We start from the raw sequence: 20,173 nt of genomic DNA, 5'->3' as shown, positions 1-20,173 counted from the left end.
CAGGATAGCCACCTTTAGAAGTTGGAGAGGGAGGGAGAGAGAGAGAGAGCGAGCATGCAAGTGCGTATACAAATGGAAGAACGAGGTCTCATCATAGACTATGGTCAACTTCCTTGTAAACAAAAATTCCAAAGGAAGTTTTGACAAGACACCTGTAAACTCAATTTCCTGCATAACAGAAACGCCTTTTCAATTCAGGGTGAGAGAGAGAGAGAGAGAGAGAGAGAGAGAGAGGGCGCAAGCAAAAGGGCCAGTAAACACTGGAATCTTAATATTCTGGATCTGCAACTTCAACAAAGAGGTAGGACATACCTCAGCCTCTGAGTTTGTGACCTAAAAAGGCTAAATATGTCAGGATCTGTCTTAACCTATGACTAAAATAATGTACAAAAGCCAAAAAGTAGACTGTATATAAGAATGCAACGAGCCTAAATAGTAACGCTGAAAAGGTCTTTGGCAGGCTAAATCTCAAGTTAAGTCCTAGGACCTAGGCCTTATTTACATACTAACAGCCCAATGTCCAGAGGCCTAGTATTCATAACGTTTAAATGATTTTGTGTTTTTGTTGCATTTCATCAGTTGTACTAGATCATTTATACTTTATAATTTGTACAATAATACTTCTGTGATATGTGAAGTGAACAATAATATTTCATATCATATGCAAAACATTTTACTCTTAATATAGTGTCCCTTGTGTACAGCAGCATTTTCTTAGCGTTTCAGACTTTTCAACATTCTATTTCAGGCCATCTGCATTTGTATTGAGGGATCATGGCGGTGTACAGCTTAGAAGTGACAACTGGTGACATGGCATATTCAGGAACAACTGACTGTGTTTTTGTCACCTTAACTGGAACCGAAGGAGAGAGCGAACGCACCAAGTTAGACAACTTTGGCATAGATTTTAGTGCTGGGAAGGTGAGTTGAATTTATGCTCTATGAGCTTTTCAAGGACCCCCCCCCCAATCAACAATCACTTAAGACTGCAGTTTTATTTTATGACACAATGAGATTTTTGATGATGGGTATAATGTCTAAGTGAGTAAAGGCAAATAATAGAACAGTCTGGTAAATTCAGAAGATTACTTCACTTTACTGTAATGCAGCATTTAAAACCAGGGAAAGATTACGCCACAAAATCTAAGGCAATATATCTAGTTTGATATCACAATATCCGATACACATGTTAACACATTGCCAACTGCTGGTATAGTAGTTCACACACACACACACACACACACACACACACACACACAGTCATGTTTCATTATCCTTGTGCGGACTCCTCATTGATTACATTCATTTCCTAGCCCTTAACCCTAACCTTACCCACGCAAACTACATGCCTAACCCTAACCCTTACCCTAACCTTAACCCTAATTCTAACCGTAACCCTAAAACCAACTCCTAACCCTAAAATAGACCCTTTTCCTTGTGCGGAGAAAGGTCCGCACAAGGTATGTCCTGTCAGGTTTTGCTATCCTTGTGTGGACATTTGGTCTGCACAAGGATGGCTAAACATACACACACACACACACACACACACACACACACACACACACACACACAGATGAAAGCAAGCCCTTTGCTTTGCCTAGTAAGTTCAAGTGCCATACAGTCTAAATGGTCACAATAAAAGGTCCAATGTCCAAAAACAAACTCATACAACACTGGCAAGTGAAGCCTACATGCATCCTTCTGTCCAGTGTTCCTCTACTCAAAAGTAGTGCAAGCATAAGAATATTGCACGAATCAATCAATAACAACCACAGGTATTAAGGTCTGTTCTTACCCTTAAAACGACTTCCTCCTGGTTTTACGTGTGGCAAAGTCTTTGATTAGAGTGGTGAAGTCCAGGGCTCTAACAATGTCACTTTCCAATGACACCAATGTTAAGTGGCTGAGTCTTTCTTGTCTCATTGTAGAGCGCAGTCTGGTCTTGACAAGTCCAAGTTTTGAAAAGGAGCGCTCTCCAGAGGCATTGGTTACAGGGAGAGTTAAATAAACCCTGAAGGCTATATCCATATTTGGAAGAACTGAGGACAGGATCCTCTTCCTTATTAATTGAAGCAAGCCCCGCGCACTTGTATTTTCTTTATTTCTGATTAATTCTTTTAACTGCTCTATTTCATCAACAAAGTCCTCCTGTAAATCTGCATGGTATCTCATCTGAAGCAGTGTAGCTGCTGCTGAGTTTCTTGAGATGAGATGATGTGAATTTTATTTAGAAATCCAAAGCTGCTATTCAGTGCATTATAGGATTCATACCTCCGGTCTAGTTCTGCCACAAGTTTATTAATGATCACAGTGAAAACATCCACTGCGCAAATTTTTGTCGGCCGGTCATTGTCATTCCAACATCTGGCTCAGATTATTCATCTGGTGGTTTTTTACGCCGTCTCCCTCTGAGTAAGTCTGTGCGACACTCGGTGACAGCTCCTTTGCTGTAGACTCAAACCTGTCAAATTGATCCCGTAGATCTGCAATAAAATCCCTCAATGATTGTACCAATTCCACTGCACTGGAAAGGTCGAGCTCAACTTCTTGGAGTTTGATGCTTGTTTTCTGGACACGTCCCAGCACAATGTTCCATAGATTGCATAGGAAAGCTGTTTCCAGCCTTTCCTTTTGCCTGCAAAGAGCCAGAGCTTGTGTTGATGTTTTTTTTATACCTTTATTAGGTAGTGATAGTGGAGGCAGACAGGAAATGGGGAGAGAGAGAGAGAGGGGTAAGATATGCAACAAAGGTTGCCGGCTGGATTCAAACCGGCAATGGTTGCGACCATGTGGTATGCATTCTAACCATTCGGCTGTGGAGTGTCCCATCCCTGGCATCTTTATACCATGGTTGGAGATACTCTCCAGCCATATACCATGGATGAAATGGTTTGACCAGGTAGGATGAACACTGGTGCATCGGCAAATGTGGTGGTTTCTGTTGGACAAACAATACAGTAGGCTAATGTTGGGATATAGTCTGATGAATATGTAATACATTAAGCTGCCTGCTTAGCTTTGTTCTAAGGATTGCATTTTTTGCAAGGGTAGGAGCTGTTTACTATGCAACAATGGCTCCTACATCTTGTTTGTAGTTTGAGATGCAATAGTCTGTGTCTCATTGCCTCCCATATTGAACTATGTAAGAACACTCTTGTGATGTAATTAAGGCTGGATTATGGACCGGGCATGCCGGGCAAGTGCCCCGGGGCCCTGGACCACAAGGGGCCCCAAAAGGTCAGGGGTATTGTGTTTGTATATAGTAGGGATCCCCAATCATATCCTACAAGGGATGTTTTTTCCAACGGCCCAAGCTAGTCTCTGTTGATGTGAGGGCCCCAAGCTACAGACTCTACTGATGCAGGGCCCTGAGCTACAAAGTCTCTATTGATGCGGGGGCCCCAAGCTACAGTTTCTATTGATGCGGGGTCCAAGCTACAGTCTCTACTGATGCAGGGCCCCGAGCTACAGTGCTACTGATGCAGGGCCCCGAGCTACAAAGTCTCTATTGATGTAGGGCCCCAAGCTACAGTCTCTACTGATGCAGGGCCCCAAGCTACAAAGTCTCTATTGATGCGGGGGGCCCAAGCTACAGTTTCTATTGATGCGGGGTCCAAGCTACAGTCTCTGCTGATGCAGGGCCCCGAGCTACAAAGTCTCTATTGATGTAGGGCCCCAAGCTACAGTCTCTACTGATGCAGGGCCCCAAGCTACAAAGTCTCTATTGATGTAGGGCCCTAAGCAAACCAGTTTAGTTTGGGGTTTTTTTGGTAAGGACTTTGTTTATGTTACAGAAGAACTGGTTTAACCATACCTTCGACACAGGCCAGGAGCTATACTGTGAAAACAATTTGGAGGGATAGTTCCCATCTTTAGAAAACAAACCAGACATAAATTTGGATTTCTTACATAACATATTTGATCACTTATCTTCCTCACAGACGGGGAGCTACACCGTGAAAACCAGTTCACCTCTGGGGAAACTCCTCCTTGTCAAAGTGGAGAAAGATCCCTTTTTATTTCTCCCGGAAAACGAGTGGTTCTGCTCCCAGATAGTGGTGACCACCCCGGAGGAAGAGCTTATCCTTTTCCCCTGCCACAGATGGGTGTCCAGGGGGGAAAATGTAGAACTGAGAGGAGGGAAAGGTCTGCTTCACATCTTTATGATCCCATGTTGTAACTTATAGAAATATGAACAAGACATCAGAAGCTGCCTCTTAAGCTCTGTCAGTAATAAAAAATCCCTTAGAGGTCAGGTTATACTCTAAAAAATGATGATATTCCTCATTTTGTTTTATGGTTAATCATATATTCTCATCATCTTTACCGTGAACTTTCAGCCATGAAGGTTTTTGAGGATGATCATCCGCTGCTGATCGACCACCGGAAGAGAGAGTTGATCCTTCATAACCACTTGTATCAGTGAGTTTTTCCAACTGGTAAGCAACAAAACTAGTTGTGCACTCAGATGTCTTAATACCAAGCTGTATCTGTTGTCCTTTTCCCTACCTATAGATGGCGCACATTTGCTGAGGGAGTATCCCGCGTCTCCAATTTCAACGATATGTCCGAGCTCCCAGCTGAGATCCGTTTCTCCATGTCCAGAGCCCTTGAGATTAGCTATACAAAAAAGACTGCGTAAGTTTAATGATGAAACTAACAACGAACTCCATATTTAATTATTTATTTATGTCACACCCAGGCCCATCAGATAATCAATTACCTCTGCAGAATATTGCACTCACCTGTCTGTCATTGTTGGGCAATAGTGTTGTGCTTTTCCTTTGTGTCCTTGAGAGGTCTTACATACGGTGTGTGAGTCTGAGCACTCCTAGTTCTGCCTAGTTTTAGTCTGAGTTATCTGAGTTCCCTAGTCGTAGTTCTGACTATCTCTGCTTGTTTTGTCATTTCTGTTTAGGTTCAATTATTTTCTTGTTGAAGGCTTTGCAAACCTTATACATTTGCATCCTCTTCCTGCAGCTGCAAGTTCTCCCTGTGTTGCAATTTGCTGTGAAAGGGTCATGGTTTAGCACATATGATTGAAGCCAAAATTTAGTCATGCGATGTTGTTCAAGGTCATAGCATAACACGCCACATTGATGCCAAAAAAAACTGCCTGGCTCAACTTTGTAAATGGCCTTTTCTTTTCTTTTCTTTTTATTCATCAGCTTAGCTGAACTCAAGTTGAAGGGGTTGAGTGAATCAGCTGATGCGTGGGAAGACATTGAGGCCATGAAAAATGTATTTTGGCTCAGGAGGACACCTATCTCAGGTAGAAGTTACCCATAGGTTTTGAGCTGAGGTCACTAAAAGATATTATTCTTATGGATTTGTCATAATTTCAGCTGACTTCTTACATGTTTACAGAAACAACTAACATGCACTTTCCATGAAAAAAATGCAACTATAATAAAAAATGTGTCATGGTAAAGACACAACCCGCAACTTACTCACACAGCGGCTACCATTGTTTTGGTCAGATGTCATCAACATGATTTGCTTTTTTTTTACTTGCAAATAAGTCAATGAATCAACTGAAACTTTCAGAATATGTAGCAGAGCATTGGACGGAAGATGACTTTTATGGATTCCAGTTTCTGAATGCAACCAACTCCAATGTGATCCAACGCTGTAAGAAGCTTCCCTCCAACTTTCCCGTCACAGAGGAGATGGTGAAGCCCTTCCTGGAGGACGGCAGCACTCTGCAGATGGAAATGGAGGTATGAAAGATGAGTTTCTACCATGAAGTTATGTTTGTTTTAGGGGATGGTTCTTCTATATTTGATTGGTTTGAACATCTGCTTGGTTAACTGTAAAAACAATTGAACTCTCTCACACTTGAACTTGTGGTTTTCGTTTAGTTACAGTACTTGGGCTCTCTTTATTCACAGGACTTTAAATATAGGAAAACAAAGTGTGAAGCCATTTGAATAATTGTGCAATTCAATACAGCTCTCCACATTATAAACTGTAAATCTGTTTTCCTCCCATAAAGAAAGGCAATGTATTCATCTGTAACTACAAGATGATGGATGGCTTACCCACAAGAATGGAGAACGGTGAACTGCTGCCTCTCACTGCAGGGCTCTGCTTGTTATACTCAAACCCAGAAAATAAACTGATGCCTATCGCAATACAGGTATTTCACTGATGCTGTAATTACTTAATTTTTTCATCCAAAATGCTTCAAAAACAGTACTTGGGGTGTCCGGGTGGCGTGGCGGTCTATTCTGTTGCCTACCAACACGGGGATTGCCGGTTTGAATCCCCGTGTTACTGCCAGCTTGGTCGGGCGTCCCTACAGACACAATTGGCCATGTCTGCGGGTGGGAAGCCAGATGTGGGTATGTGTCCTGGTCGCTGCACTTGCGCCTCCTCTGGTTGGTCAGGGTGCCTGTTCAGGGGAGATCGGGAACTAGGGGGAATAGCGTGATCCGCCCACGTGCTATGTCCCCTTGGCAAAAGTCCTCACTGTCAGGTGAAAAGAAGCGGCTGGTGACTCCACATGTATCGGAGGAGGCATGTGGTAGTCTGCAGCCCTACCTGTATCGGCAGAGGGGGTGGAGTAATGACCAGGATGGCTCAGAAGAGTGGGGTAATTGGCCAAGTACAATTGGGAGAAAAAGGGGGGGGGCAGTACTCAGTACTACAAATAATTAATTACTGATCAGGATTATATCACATCACCAGTGATGCATCTACTGTACCTAGTTTGTTCTGGAAATGAGCCATCCATGGACCTTTAGTATTCTTATCTATTTAGGCCACAGGAAGGGCAGGGCTATATAGGCAGTGCCAATAACTAATTTACAATGTTTGAATACACATCTTTACAGACTCAGAAAGAAAAAAGTGCCTTTGTTTCTGAATGCAATGTTGCATTTCTCTTGTCAGACACCTCAGCAGGCTGGATTTGTCTACCCGGCAGGCATCTTCGCTTATTAGTCTGCCCTGGTGCCCAAAATAACATGAGAAGATTAATTATTTCAATTTCATTCTCTCTCCTTAATTAACCAGCTTCATCAACAACCTTCAGTGCAGAACCCTATTTTCCTTCCCAGTGATCCAGAGACTGACTGGCTGCTAGCCAAGATGTTTCTGAAAAACGCAGAGGCCATCCAGTACCAGATTATCTATCACCTCTTGAACACTCACTTTCTGACTGAAGCCTGTGCTGTTGCGACCTTTAGATGCTTTCCTGTAATTCACCCCCTCTACAAGGTAGGATCACATATCTGGTTCATCTGGATTTTTTTTGTGGTCCTAAATTTTCTGGTCTCTGCAGATCAGTTTACTGATCTTTCAAGTAAAACCAGTAGGATTATATTTTCAAAGCTTTGATAAGAACATGATTCTTTGATTAATGACATAAAATTTCAGACCACGAAACTGTTCCATGATAGCAGAGCACAAGTTAGATACCTTTCTGGGTCTCCTATCGATTGAAATGTTTTATTTTGTTTTGTTTTGAGTTTTTTTTTCAAAATAGATTTTTTTTTCTTTTTTTTTTTATAATACTTCATGGAAGAAGGGTCTTGATCAAGTGTCTTTATGCATGCTCAATAATCCAGGTAAGGAAATCACAGAAAGTTGAATCAGTTCATCTGGACGCAACGCTTAGTGGGAGAAACGTGTCCAGATGAACTGATTGTACTTTCTGTGGTATTGATCAAGCTTCACCAGTCATGTCCCATGGACCCACAATGCTAAGATGATTTGCAATCTTTACTTATGTCAGCTTTCACCACATGAGCATTCCTGTTAGACATGCCTTCCCGAAGACAGATTTTGACTTTATGTCTAGATTGTGATTTTCTCTGTGTAGTTTTTTAGCTTTATTCGTGAGGTTTTGTTTGGTGCTTATATTCTTCTCTGTTCTACGTGAAGCTGCTGTTGCCCCATTTCCGGTACACCATCCCAATAAACACTGTAGGCCGTGCTCGTCTTCTCGGGTCCGGTGGAGTTTTCAGTGAAGTATGACTCTTCTGTTATCCTCAATCCTCGTTTTAATTTAAAGGTTTAGACATCGCAACTGTCAAAACAAAGCCTGATGATTAAAGCTAGTTATTTGTGTAGAGTTCACTGGGACCGGACGGGCTGATAGCGCTAATGAAAAGAGCTCTCTCTGAGACGACCTACAGCTCTCTGTGTCTGCCAGAGAACATCGCAGCTCGAGGACTGGAGTCTGTCCCCAACTTCTACTACAGAGATGATGGACTGAGACTGTGGAGCATCGTCAACAGGTGGACACACACTACTACTACTACTACTACTACTACTACTTTCGACTGCTCCCGTTCTTCCTCTGTCACACCAGCCACCTGCATGTCCTCCCTCACCACATGTCCTCCCAAAACCACCTCTTTGTCCTCCCAAAGCCACCTGCATGTCCTCCCAAACCACCTCTTTGGCCTTCCTCTTTTCCTCTTCCCTGGCAGCTCCATATTCAGCATCCTTCTCCCAATATACCCAGGGTCTGTCCTCCACACATGTCCAAGCCACCTCAATATTGGCTCTCTTGCTTTGTCTCAAAACCGTCCAACCTGAGCTGTCCCTCTAATATAATCATTCCTCATCATGTCCTTCTTCGTCACTCCCAGCTTCCTGTCTTTTTGTGTCTCCAAACCATATAACATAGCTCATAGGTGAACACACACTACCATCATGAAATAAAGCGATTGTCCACCACTAGCTATTGTTTGAACCATTATTTACTTCGGCAATGCCACTAACCGAACATTTTCATTTATATTTACACATTACAAACTCAAGCTCTGCTTTGTACTTTTGTGTTCTGTTGAATGTCTAGAAAAGTGAGTTTGTATGTAAGACAAACTGCCAAAAAAGACAAGCCTATCAAGTTGTTTTCCTTTGGTTTTATGTCTCCTAATGCTTCTTTCAAGATATTACTCTTATCTTTCAAGGTATTGTTCTTATCTCACTGACAGATATGATTGTTTCAAGAAAGCATTTGTGTTTCATGATCATAAGACTTGTCATAAGAATTTGAGCTAAACAGGAAAAGTAATCTTGATTTAAAATAATCTCTCCTTTTTTTAGAGTAAATTTCTCGAAACAAGTCCTGTTATCACAAAACAAGTGTATTCTCTTGAAATGAGCAATAATATCTGCCTTGGGTAAAAAAAATACCACGAAAAATACATTATGAGACATAAATCAAAATCATGTTTATTGGCCATGTAGGTTTGCACATACATGGAATTTGACTCCAGTTTCGTGGCTCTCTCAGTGTACTTAACATAGAATAACAACACTAAAACACAACAATCTTCAGATATATACACTACCGTTCAAAAGTTTAGGATCACCCAAACAATTTTGTGTTTTCCATGAAAAGTCACACTTATTCACCACCATATGTTGTGAAATGAATAGAAAATAGAGTCAAGACATTGACAAGGTTAGAAATAATGATTTGTATTTGAAATAAGATTTTTTTTACATCAAACTTTGCTTTCGTCAAAGAATCCTCCATTTGCAGCAATTACAGCATTGCAGACCTTTGGCATTCTAGCTGTTAATTTGTTGAGGTAATCTGGAGAAATTGCACCCCACGCTTCCAGAAGCAGCTCCCACAAGTTGGATTGGTTGGATGGGCACTTCTTTGAGCAGATTGAGTTTCTGGAGCATCACATTTGTGGGGTCAATTAAACGCTCAAAATGGCCAGAAAAAGAGAACTTTCATCTGAAACTCGACAGTCTATTCTTGTTCTTAGAAATGAAGGCTATTCCATGCGAGAAATTGCTAAGAAATTGAAGATTTCCTACACCGGTGTGTACTACTCCCTTCAGAGGACAGCACAAACAGGCTCTAACCAGAGTAGAAAAAGAAGTGGGAGGCCGCGTTGCACAACTGAGCAAGAAGATAAGTACATTAGAGTCTCTAGTTTGAGAAACAGACGCCTCACAGGTCCCCAACTGGCATCTTCATTAAATAGTACCTGTTAGAGCCTGTTTGTGCTGTCCTCTGAAGGGAGTAGTACACACCGGTGTAGGAAATCTTCAATTTCTTAGCAATTTCTCGCATGGAATAGCCTTCATTTCTAAGAACAAGAATAGACTGTCGAGTTTCAGATGAAAGTTCTCTTTTTCTGGCCATTTTGAGCGTTTAATTGACCCCACAAATGTGATGCTCCAGAAACTCAATCTGCTCAAAGAAGTGCCCATCCAACCAATCCAACTTGTGGGAGCTGCTTCTGGAAGCGTGGGGTGCAATTTCTCCAGATTACCTCAACAAATTAACAGCTAGAATGCCAAAGGTCTGCAATGCTGTAATTGCTGCAAATGGAGGATTCTTTGACGAAAGCAAAGTTTGATGTAAAAAAAATCTTATTTCAATTACAATTCATTATTTCTAACCTTGTCAATGTCTTGACTCTATTTTCTATTCATTTCACAACATATGGTGGTGAATAAGTGTGACTTTTCATGGAAAACACGAAATTGTTTGGGTGATCCCAAACTTTTGAACGGTAGTGTATATACAAGGATTGACTTATACAGGTGAAATAAGAGGTGATAAAGTGCAGTGGTGCAGAGAATATATCAGAGATGCTGAAATAGATGTTAGCAGGTTACTTACATACATGCCTGAGGTAGATGGACATGACAGAGCGTAGCAGTATACGTACAATGTACAGTACAGTATATACAAAATGGTTGGATTTATTAGACAGTGTTGAGCATTCGTTTGAATGACAGCCCGTGGAAAGAAACTGTTTTTATATCCGGTTGTTTTGGGGTAGGTGGCACAGTGGCGCAGTGGTTAGCGCGGTCGCCTCACAGCAAGAAGGTTCTGGGTTCGAGCCCTGGGGTAGTCCAACCTTGGGGGTCATCCCGGGTCATCCTCTGTGTGGAGTTTGCATGTTCTCCCCGTGTCTGCATGGGTTTCCTCCGAGTGCTCTAGTTTCCTTCCACAGTCCAAAGACATGTATGCCAGGTGAATCGGCCATACTAAATTGCCCCTAGGTATGAATGTGTGTATGTCGGCCCTGTGTGATAGCCTGGCAGCCTGTCCAGGGTGTCTCCCCGCCTGCTGCCCAATGACTGCTGGGATAGGCTCCAGCATTCCCGCAACCCAGAGAGCAGGATCAGCGGTAATGGATGGATGGATGTTTTGGAGTACAGTGCTATGTAGCGCCTGCCAGAGGCAGGAGTTGGAACAGGTTGTGACCAGGGTGTGATAGGTCTGCTGTGATGTTGCCTGCCCATTTCCTGTGTCTGGAGGTGTATAAGTCCTGAATGGAGGGCAGGTTGGTACCAATGATTTTCTCTGCAGACTTAACTATCTGTTGTAGTCTGTCTCTGTCCTGTTTGGTGGCCAATCCAAACCAGACAGTAGTAGATGTGCAGAGGACAGATTGGATTATTGGAGTGTAGAACTGATTTAACAGTTCCTGAAGCAGGTTGAATTTCTTGAGCTGGCAGAGAAAGTAGATCCTGTGCTGGGCCTTTGTGATGATTGTGTCTATGTTGGATACCCACCTTAGGTCCTGGGAGATCGTGGAACCCAGAAATCTGTAGGTTTTCACCATAGACACCATGCTGTTGAGTATGGTGGTGGTGGTGGTGGGGGGCAGTGTTTGGGGACTCATCCTGAAGTCCACTGTCATCTCCACTGTTTTGAGCATGTTTTGCTCCATGTTGTTATGGCTGCACCAAAGGGCCAGCTGATCAACCTCCCATCTATATCCAAACTCATCACCATCCCGGACAAGGCCAATGATGGTTGTATCGTTTGCAAACTTCAGGAGTTTAACAGACAGGTCACTTTAGGTGCAGTCATTTGTGTAAAGAAGAGTAGTGGGGAGAGCACACATCCCTGGGGGGGGGGGGGGGGGGGTCAGTGCTGATTGCCCGGGTGCTGGATGTGATTTTCCCTAGCCTCACCAGCTGCCTCCTGTCTGTCAGGAAGTTGTTAATCCACTGGCAGATGGGGGCTGGTACAGTGAGCCGGGTGAGTTTGGAGTGGAGGATATCTGGGATGATAGTGTTGAACTGAGCTGAAGTGTTGCCTGAGCTGAAGTCTACAAACAGGACCCTTGTGTATGTTCCTGGGGAGTCAAGGTGTTGGAAGATGTAGTGCAATCCCATGTTGACTGCATCATCCACTGACCCATTTGCTCAGTAGGCAAACTGCAGGTGGTTGAGACAGAGGGACCAAGCTGCAAAGGATGTGCAGCAAGTAAGGGCGATCAAGGATAGAGATGGAAATGTGCTGACAAGCGAGAAGAGTGTGCTGAGAAGGTGGAAGGAATACTTTGAGGGGCTGATGAATGAAGAAAATGAGAGAGAGAGAAGGTTGGATGATGTAGGGATAGTGAATCAGGAAGTTCAGTGGATTAACAAGGAGGAAGTGAGGGCAGCTATGAAGAGGATGAAGAGTGGAAAGGCAGTTGGTCCTGATGACATACCTGTGGAGGCATGGAGATGTTTAGGAGAGATGGCAGTGGAGTTTTTAACTAGATTGTTTAACACAATCCTGGAAAGTGAGAGGATGCCTGAGGAGTGGAGAAGAAGCATACTGGTACCGATTTTCAAGAACAAGGGCGATGTGCAGAACTGTAACAACTACAGAGGTATAAAGTTGATCAGCCACAGCATGAAGATTTGGGAAAGAGTAATAGAAGCTAGGTTAAGAGGAGAGGTGATGATCAGCGAGCAGCAGCATGGTTTCATGCCACGAAAGAGCACCACAGATGCGATGTTTGCTTTGAGAATGTTGATTGAGAAGTATAGAGAAGGCCAGAAAGAGTTGCATTGTGTCTTTGTAGATTTAGAGAAAGCATATGACAGGGTGCTGAGAGAGGAGGTGTGGTATTGTATGAGGAAGTCAGGAGTTGCAGAGAAGTATGTAGGAGTGGTGCAGGATATGTATGAGGGAAGTGTGACAATGGTGAGGTGTGCGGTTGGAATGACAGATGGGTTCAAGGTGGAGGTCGGATTACATCAAGGATCGGCTCTGAGCCCTTTCTTGTTTGCAATGGTGATGGACAGGTTGACGGACAAGATCAGGCAGGAGTCTCCATGGACGATGATGTTCGCGGATGACATTGTGATCTGTAGCGAGAATAGGGTGCAGGTTGAGGAGAGCCTGGAGAGGTGGAGGTATGCACGGGAGAGAAGAGGAAAGAAAGTCAGTAGGAGCAAGATGGAATACCTATGCGTGAATGAGAGGAAGGACAGTGGAATGGTCAGGATGCAAGGAGTGGAGGTGACAAAGGCATTTGAGTTTAAATACTTGGGGTCAACTGTCCAAAGTAACAGGGAGTGCAGTAGAGAGGTGAAGAGGAGCGTGCAGGCAGGGTGGAATGGGTGGAGAAGTGTGTCAGGAGTGATTTGCGACAGAAGGGTACCAGCAAGAGTTAAAGGGAAAGTTTACAAGATGGTTGTGAGACCAGCTATGTTATATGGTTGGAGACAGTGGCACTGACGAAAAGACAGGAGGCGGAGCTGGAGGTGGCAGAGTTGAAGATGCCAAGATTTTCACTGGGAGTAACGAAGAAGGACAGGATTAGTAACGATTATATTACAGAGGGACCGCTCAGGTTGGACGGTTTGGAGACAAAGCAAGAGAGGCAAGATTGAAATGGCTTGGACATGTGCGGAGGAGAGATCCTGGTTATAGTGGGAGAAGGATGCTGAATATGGAGCTGCCAGGGAAGAGGAGAAGAGGAAGACCAAAGAGGAGGTTTATGGATGTGGTGAGGGAAGACATGCAGGTGGCTGGTGTGACAGAGGAAGACGCAGAAGACAGGAAGAAATGGAAATGGATGATCCGCTGTGGCGACCCCTAACGGGAGCAGCCGAAAGTAGTAGTAGTAGTAGTAGTAGTAGTAGTAGATTGTTTATAAGGGTGGGGATACCTGCAGTCAGTTTAGACTGAAGAGGTCACTTAGATGAGTGATGAAATGTATCCATCAATAAACATTGTATCCAGATGAACTGATTCAGCTTTCTTGGATTTTCTTACCTGGATTATTGAGCATGCATAAAGACATAAACAAATAAACAAAAACAGAAAAACTCCAAGAGAGCACAGAACTGAGGCAACACTCCGCGGTGCCATCTTAGTGTTGATTAGGCTAATTGTTGTATAGTTTTTTCCCCCCTACAGTTTAAACCTGGGGGATAAAAATGTGTCTTATTTGAGAATAAAATGACATATTAAATAATGTATTTTAATTATTTCAAATATACAAATACAAGCTCTTAAAAGTATTTTGTTACAAATTTAATCTGATTTTTTTTTCTGTCCAGTAAAATCGAAATTACAAAATATTCAAAAGTAATTTTAAATACATTTAATTGAAATACTGCCCATCTCTTTAGCAAAGGAGGTTTTGAGCAAAGACTATATCATAAGCTTTGATGAAAACATTTACTTTGCTTAATGATCCTCAGGTGGCTGTCTTTATCTCCAGAAGTTGTTTTCCTCAATCACAACTCCGATTCACCCCACTGACTTGTCTGTAAGTGAAAGCATGTAGTCAAAACTTCAACCCATTAATGTTTGTGTCCTGTGTTTTCTCTGCAGCTTTGTTGAGGCAGTAGTGAAGAACTACTACCCCTCAGACTGGGAGGTGTGTAAAGACTCTGAGCTACAGACATGGATCAACGAGATCTTCACCAATGCCTTCTTCGAAAATGCCAGCTCAGGTAACGGCCTCTTGGGAAATACCAGCTCAGCCAATATTCTCATACAAAAACGAATGCCTGCACTTTAAACTGAGTGACTGTTCATGATGATGATCGAAAACAGGAATCCCTGCACACTTTCACACTGCAGAGGAAGTGATTAAGTTCATCACCATGGTCATCTTCACAGCGTCAGCCGGACATGGTGCGGTCAACAATGGGCAGGTAAGACGGTCTAAGCTGCATTTAACAAAACATTTCTTGAAATGGTCAAAGCTGTTTGAGAGATTGGGGGCATACAGTCCATGTGCCAGATCAAGTGAAACTGTTTCATATATATGGTTTTCCATTTCCTCCTATCCTCTCTTGGCAGGATATCAGCAGAGCTATAACCAGACACCGATGGGATCACTTTCTTTTCTTTTGTTAATTTTTACATAGTTTCTCTCATATGTTTCATTTCTCCTTCTTCTTTCAGAAGAAACTTTGTGTTAAAGATGAATCTACTCTAATTAATCTTGAAAAAAGGCACATGGCCTAAAATGTCATCAATTAAAGAGATGCATATGGGGCTTGGGTGTGCCACATTTTTCTTTCTTTTCTAAAGATTAGTCCATGACCTAAAAGACAGCTGATACAGCCACACCAAAAGCTGAGGCGTCTTCTCTTTATTCTAGTTCGACTACCATAGCTGGATCCCAAACAGCTCTCTCCTGCTCCGCAAGGCTCCTCCATACGCTAAGGGGCAAGCTACCATGCAGACCGTTTTGGAGACACTGCCCAGCGTTGGACAGACAGTCAACTTTATGTCCACTGCTTGGTTATTGGGCAAGAAATACGGTGACAGAGTAGGTCTACATGTCATAATTTGCTTAAAAACTTCCTGTCTATGCTTACACCTTGCATGTATATTTAAAAAAAATGCTTCTTTTTTGTGTTGTTGTTTCTGTCCGTTTTTTTTATTTTTTTGGCAGATTCTTCTCGGTTCATATCCTGCTGAACGCTTTGATGAACTTGCCGTCAAGCAGATGATTAAAGAGTTTCAAGCAGAGCTGCTCTATCTCAGCGAAGCCATTGCAAAGAGGAACGCAGAGCTTGTGGTGCCGTACAACTACTTAAACCCTGCTGAGATTGAAAACAGTGTTTCCATTTGAATAGATCAGTAGGCACAATTAAAGAGGATCTACTGTGTGTGAAACCGACGAATCTTCTAAACAAAATGCTTTTTTTGGGTATAGCTTTGTGTTCTCTTCCTCCAAGAACAGATATAAACTAATTTTAATGCCCGTATGTATATCGGGCATTGAATGATGATGAGTCTGATGATTCTAAGGAGGATTTTGCAGCTTAACGTATTTCTCAGCTGTTGTGTCAGGGCTCATCGCTTCATCTGACTTGAGTTGGAGCTCTTTGGTTCACCATAAATAAATCCTCCACATGATTTGCCATTACATTATTTCATCATATCTGTCTGTTATACACTGAATATCACACCAAATATGACAGTTTCTTTGTTCACCATAGTTAATTTTATTCGGTCCATGTTGATCATGTTGTGATGACAGATGCTTAACTCGCCCTGTGATGGCCTGGCGGCCTGTCTAGGGTGTCTCCCTGCTTGCCGACCAATGACTGCTGGGATAGGCTCCAGCGTCCCCGCGATCCTGACAGCAGGATAAGCGGGTTGGATAATGGAATGGAGATGCTTAACTGGTTCCAGAAACTGTGTCAGCAGTTGGATCGCCAATCCCACCGATCCGAACTGACACTGTCAGGGTTTTCTGAACCCACCTGAGAGAAAACTTTGTTGCACAAATTTCATCCTGATGCGCAGTTTGAGTTCCACCCTATTCAGTCAAAATTAACCAAATTTCAGCTCCATAATCCATTCTGCACAATTTTAGAGGGTAAAACCTTGGCTAAAATCTTACCCTTATATGAATAATGGCATCTCTTGCAGCTTAATTATTTCTATTTTATCTTGCAACTGTCTCTGCATATATACATTTTCATTAAGATTTAGTAATGCCCAAGAAATCAACTTCTATTTTTCCTAATAACAAACCATGGGTGTCCAAATTTGTTAAAAACGCAGTTATTAAGAGGAATATTAGTTTTAACCAGGGGGATGATACTCGTTGCAGGGAGCTGCAGAAGCAAGTTAAGCTGGAACTTAAACTTGCTAAACTTAAATATACGGGCAAAGTAGAAACCCTGCTGACTCACGCCCAGCATGGGAAGGTGTGAAGTCTATGATGGGCATGCAGTTGACGAAGTGTCCCATTTCCCTTGCTGGCTAGACTGACTGAACTGTCTAATGACCCGAACATGTTTTATAATCGTTTTGATACTTAAGATGAAATGTCTGTGTATAGAAATGGTTGCCCAGAGCAGAATGAGATACATGTTAATCGGGATAAGGTTTTTAAACTTTTCAGGGGAGTGAAGGAGAGGAAAAAGTCCCGGTCCAGTAATATTGGCGGTCGACTTCTTAAGAACTCAGCGGTTGTCGGACATATTTTTCCTTCATCTTTATGAAGTCCCCTCAACTCCGCAGGGTCCCTTGTCTCTGGAAGGATTCAGTGATTGTACCTGGGCCCAAGATTAAAGCACCAGAATCTTTCAGTGACCACGGGCCTGTCGTACTTGCTTCTCTTGTCATGAAAACCTTTGAGAAGATTATAAAAGAGGAGATTTTGGGCGTCCGGGCGGCGTGGCGACCTACCAACACGGGGATCGCCGGTTCGAATGCCCGTCGTGTCTGCGGGCGGGAAGCCGGATGTGGGTATGTATCCTGGTCGCTGCACTAGCGCCTCTCTCTGGTCGGTTGGGGAATCTGTTCCGGGGGGGGGGTCCTCCCACGCGCTACGTCCCCCTGGTGAAACTCCTCGCTTTCAGGTGAAAAGAAGCGGCTGGCGACTCCACATGTATCGGAGGAGACGTGGTGGTCTGCAGCCCTCCCCGGATCGGCAGAGGGGGTGGAGCAGCGACCGGGACGGCTCGGAAGAGCGGGCTAATTGGCCGGGCACAAGTGGAGGGGGAAAGGGGAAAACAATTAAACAGCACTCTCGGGATCCTGCGGTGTATGGGACTCCAGAGTTGGGAATAAGCGGTCTCTGTCTCCATTCCTCCACGCCGGCTCGCCACAATATTACCAACTTTAATGTATCTCGGCCTCATTCGCGATGGATCTCAATTCGTTTCTCAGTCCTTTTACTCTCGTTTGCTTTTTTCTTTAATTTTGAGGCAAATTTCTAATTTATTGATATTGGGCTTTACAAATAAAATGGATTTGACTTGGCTCAGGTTCTTTCCCCTGCACCGCTGCAGGGGAAAGAACTTTGATATCTAATATCATCATCTTAGTTTTTTCAAGCTGTGACGACCCCCAACGAGAGCAGCCGAAAATAGTAGTAGTGGTATTAGTAGTAGTAGTAATAATGATGATGACGATTTATTTAGAACATGTAAATAAGCATGCTATAACATACAGATAAGCCATTGACAATGATCTGAAGGGATCAACAAATCCACACCCCAAAGTCGGCGAACAAATGTCCGTATGCATAAGACTGTGTGTTACATGTTGGAAAAGGAGTAGGAGGAAGTATACGCTTATTTTTTCCGACGTGTCCTTCTCACCTACTCTTAACTCATTTCAGCTACTATACATTTGAAACTCAATTCCCACTGTACTGTATAGTTCAAATTCAATTTGTGCTGCACAATACAAACTGAACTACTGTGAACAATAAGAGAAAAGAAAAGACATCAAAAACAGTTTAAAAATAATAATTCAGTGTAATTTGAAACGTCGCTCTCGTTCGCCATTGAGCTGTTCTCCATTGAACAAACGCTTTCCCATTGTTCCTTGCTTGCGAGCGCCCTCTACCTGTAATGAGTGTAAACAGCATCTGAAATGAATGGGTGAGATAGGGCTGAGTGAGACCACGGCTACAGGTCTAAAAAGGTGCTTTATGTCAGTGGTTCTCAACCTTTTTGGGGTCCTGGACCCCCTGCGTATTTTTGATCTACCCTGAGGACCCCTCCACCTGATCTTGGGGGAGGGGGGTTGCAATTTGATAGAAACAGTAGAAACTGCATTTTAAATTGCATTATAGCATTTATTCACTCTTTGGGGCAAAAATACGAGCTTTCAGTTGTAACTTAGATATAGTTAACAAAACAGAATTCTTATGCAGTAACTTTCAGATATATGTAACAAAACAGAATATGTATTCAGTAACTTTCAGATATATGTAACAACAGAATTTTTATGCAGTAACTTTTAACAATGCAAACGGGAGCGAGATCTCTTATTAAAATACAATAAATTACACTTATGAAACAGATGTAATTAGAGAAAAAAGTCCTGTTACCCTTTATAGTTTAGGTAGATAAAGGTCTCAGTCACATTTGAGTAAAATAATCCTATTTCTATAAATGTCATAGGATCTTTTTTTTAAAAGATATTTTATTTTCACGGACCCCTTGCAATTACACCACGGACCACTAGGGGTCCGCGGACCCCCGGTTGAGAAACACTGCTTTATGTGACTTAACAACCAAGGATTTTTTTTCTGCCTGCCTGCTTGCTTGTTTGCTTGTTTTAAAATTACGGAAAGTGCCGTGTCTAAACACTCTCAAGCTCCATTCGGCCACTCGAGTCTCAACCTGATCCATTTGTAGAAGCTCGCGTGCGTAGCCGTGATGCTAAACAACGCTGATTGGCCTCGTCGGTTGAACGGGACGCAATCAAAACCTACGCTTCTACACGTATGCGTGCGACGCGATGACGTCACCAGAATAGACGAAAATAAACCGTTTTCCAAAATATGTCATACGTCAATTGCATTTTACAAATTGCTATATAGTCTAGACATTTCGTCTTTATAGAAATTATTAAATATAGAAATATAGTTCCCTGTATTTGCGATGGTTTGTAATTTTGTGAAATTCGCCAGTTGACCCCCCCCCATTCATTTCACACTGAGCGCGCTTCGACAAAAGTGCTTTGGATTTAGAGGTGGATAATACTGCAGCGAAGTAATTCGCTTATTTCAACGCGGGATAAAGGAAATAAGCCTACACGACTACACCCTTAAAAGAGACACAATCAGAGAGCCTTGATGATGTCAGCTGCCTAATTGGGTTTCAAAAAGGTAAATTGGGTCGGACTACAACGTATCCTCCAATGCCCTGTTTCGGTGGAGCGATGCAAATCCTTTGGGTGGGGTCCCTCTGAGCTGGGCTGGGCTGGGCTGGGTTCTTGTCATCAAGGGATATATGTATAACACGTGTGGTTGCCGGCCTAAATTGCTTGCATGGCCACAGGCTAACACATCTTTTCCTGACTGCGTTCATTTAATTTGCGCCACGGGAAACACTTCCATCAACCCACCAAGTCTTGTCAATTTACATTTCAGACTTTACGATCTGGAGTTAAATGAATCGCTGTGGTTTGTGAGAGTGCCTGTTGCTCTTCTAGGATCAGGGTTTTTGGTGCCCAGGCGTC

The 20,173-nt window shown here is 42.9% G+C and overlaps 1 protein-coding gene across 1 annotated transcript; it reads left to right on the top strand.

The window, feature by feature from the left end:
- The first annotated feature begins 774 nt into the window (after nucleotides 1-774).
- On the top strand, nucleotides 775-16,088 carry LOC130125338 (hydroperoxide isomerase ALOXE3-like). Its single transcript, XM_056294888.1, has 14 exons — nucleotides 775-921; nucleotides 3,942-4,146; nucleotides 4,341-4,422; nucleotides 4,516-4,638; nucleotides 5,169-5,272; nucleotides 5,548-5,720; nucleotides 5,996-6,139; nucleotides 7,018-7,221; nucleotides 7,888-7,974; nucleotides 8,077-8,243; nucleotides 14,558-14,679; nucleotides 14,783-14,883; nucleotides 15,336-15,506; nucleotides 15,633-16,088. Exons 1-14 carry the CDS (start codon nucleotides 775-777, stop codon nucleotides 15,810-15,812), a joined length of 2,010 nt encoding a protein of 669 aa, XP_056150863.1. The 3' UTR covers nucleotides 15,813-16,088.
- The last annotated feature ends 4,085 nt before the right edge of the window (nucleotides 16,089-20,173 follow it).

Source organism: Lampris incognitus, chromosome 15 (assembly GCF_029633865.1).
Source record: "Lampris incognitus isolate fLamInc1 chromosome 15, fLamInc1.hap2, whole genome shotgun sequence".
Lineage (NCBI taxonomy): Eukaryota > Metazoa > Chordata > Actinopteri > Lampriformes > Lampridae > Lampris > Lampris incognitus.
This window is presented reverse-complemented; position numbering and strand designations above follow the sequence as displayed.

Bases quoted from the DNA above. Each gene is read 5' to 3' on its own strand.
- LOC130125338 (XM_056294888.1), top strand. From the start codon at position 775: ATGGCGGTGTACAGCTTAGAAGTGACAACTGGTGACATGGCATATTCA. The intron at 7,222-7,887 runs GTAGGATCACAT...TTCTACGTGAAG, and splicing joins TAATTCACCCCCTCTACAAG to CTGCTGTTGCCCCATTTCCG. The intron at 8,244-14,557 runs GTGGACACACAC...TTTTCTCTGCAG, and splicing joins CTGTGGAGCATCGTCAACAG to CTTTGTTGAGGCAGTAGTGA.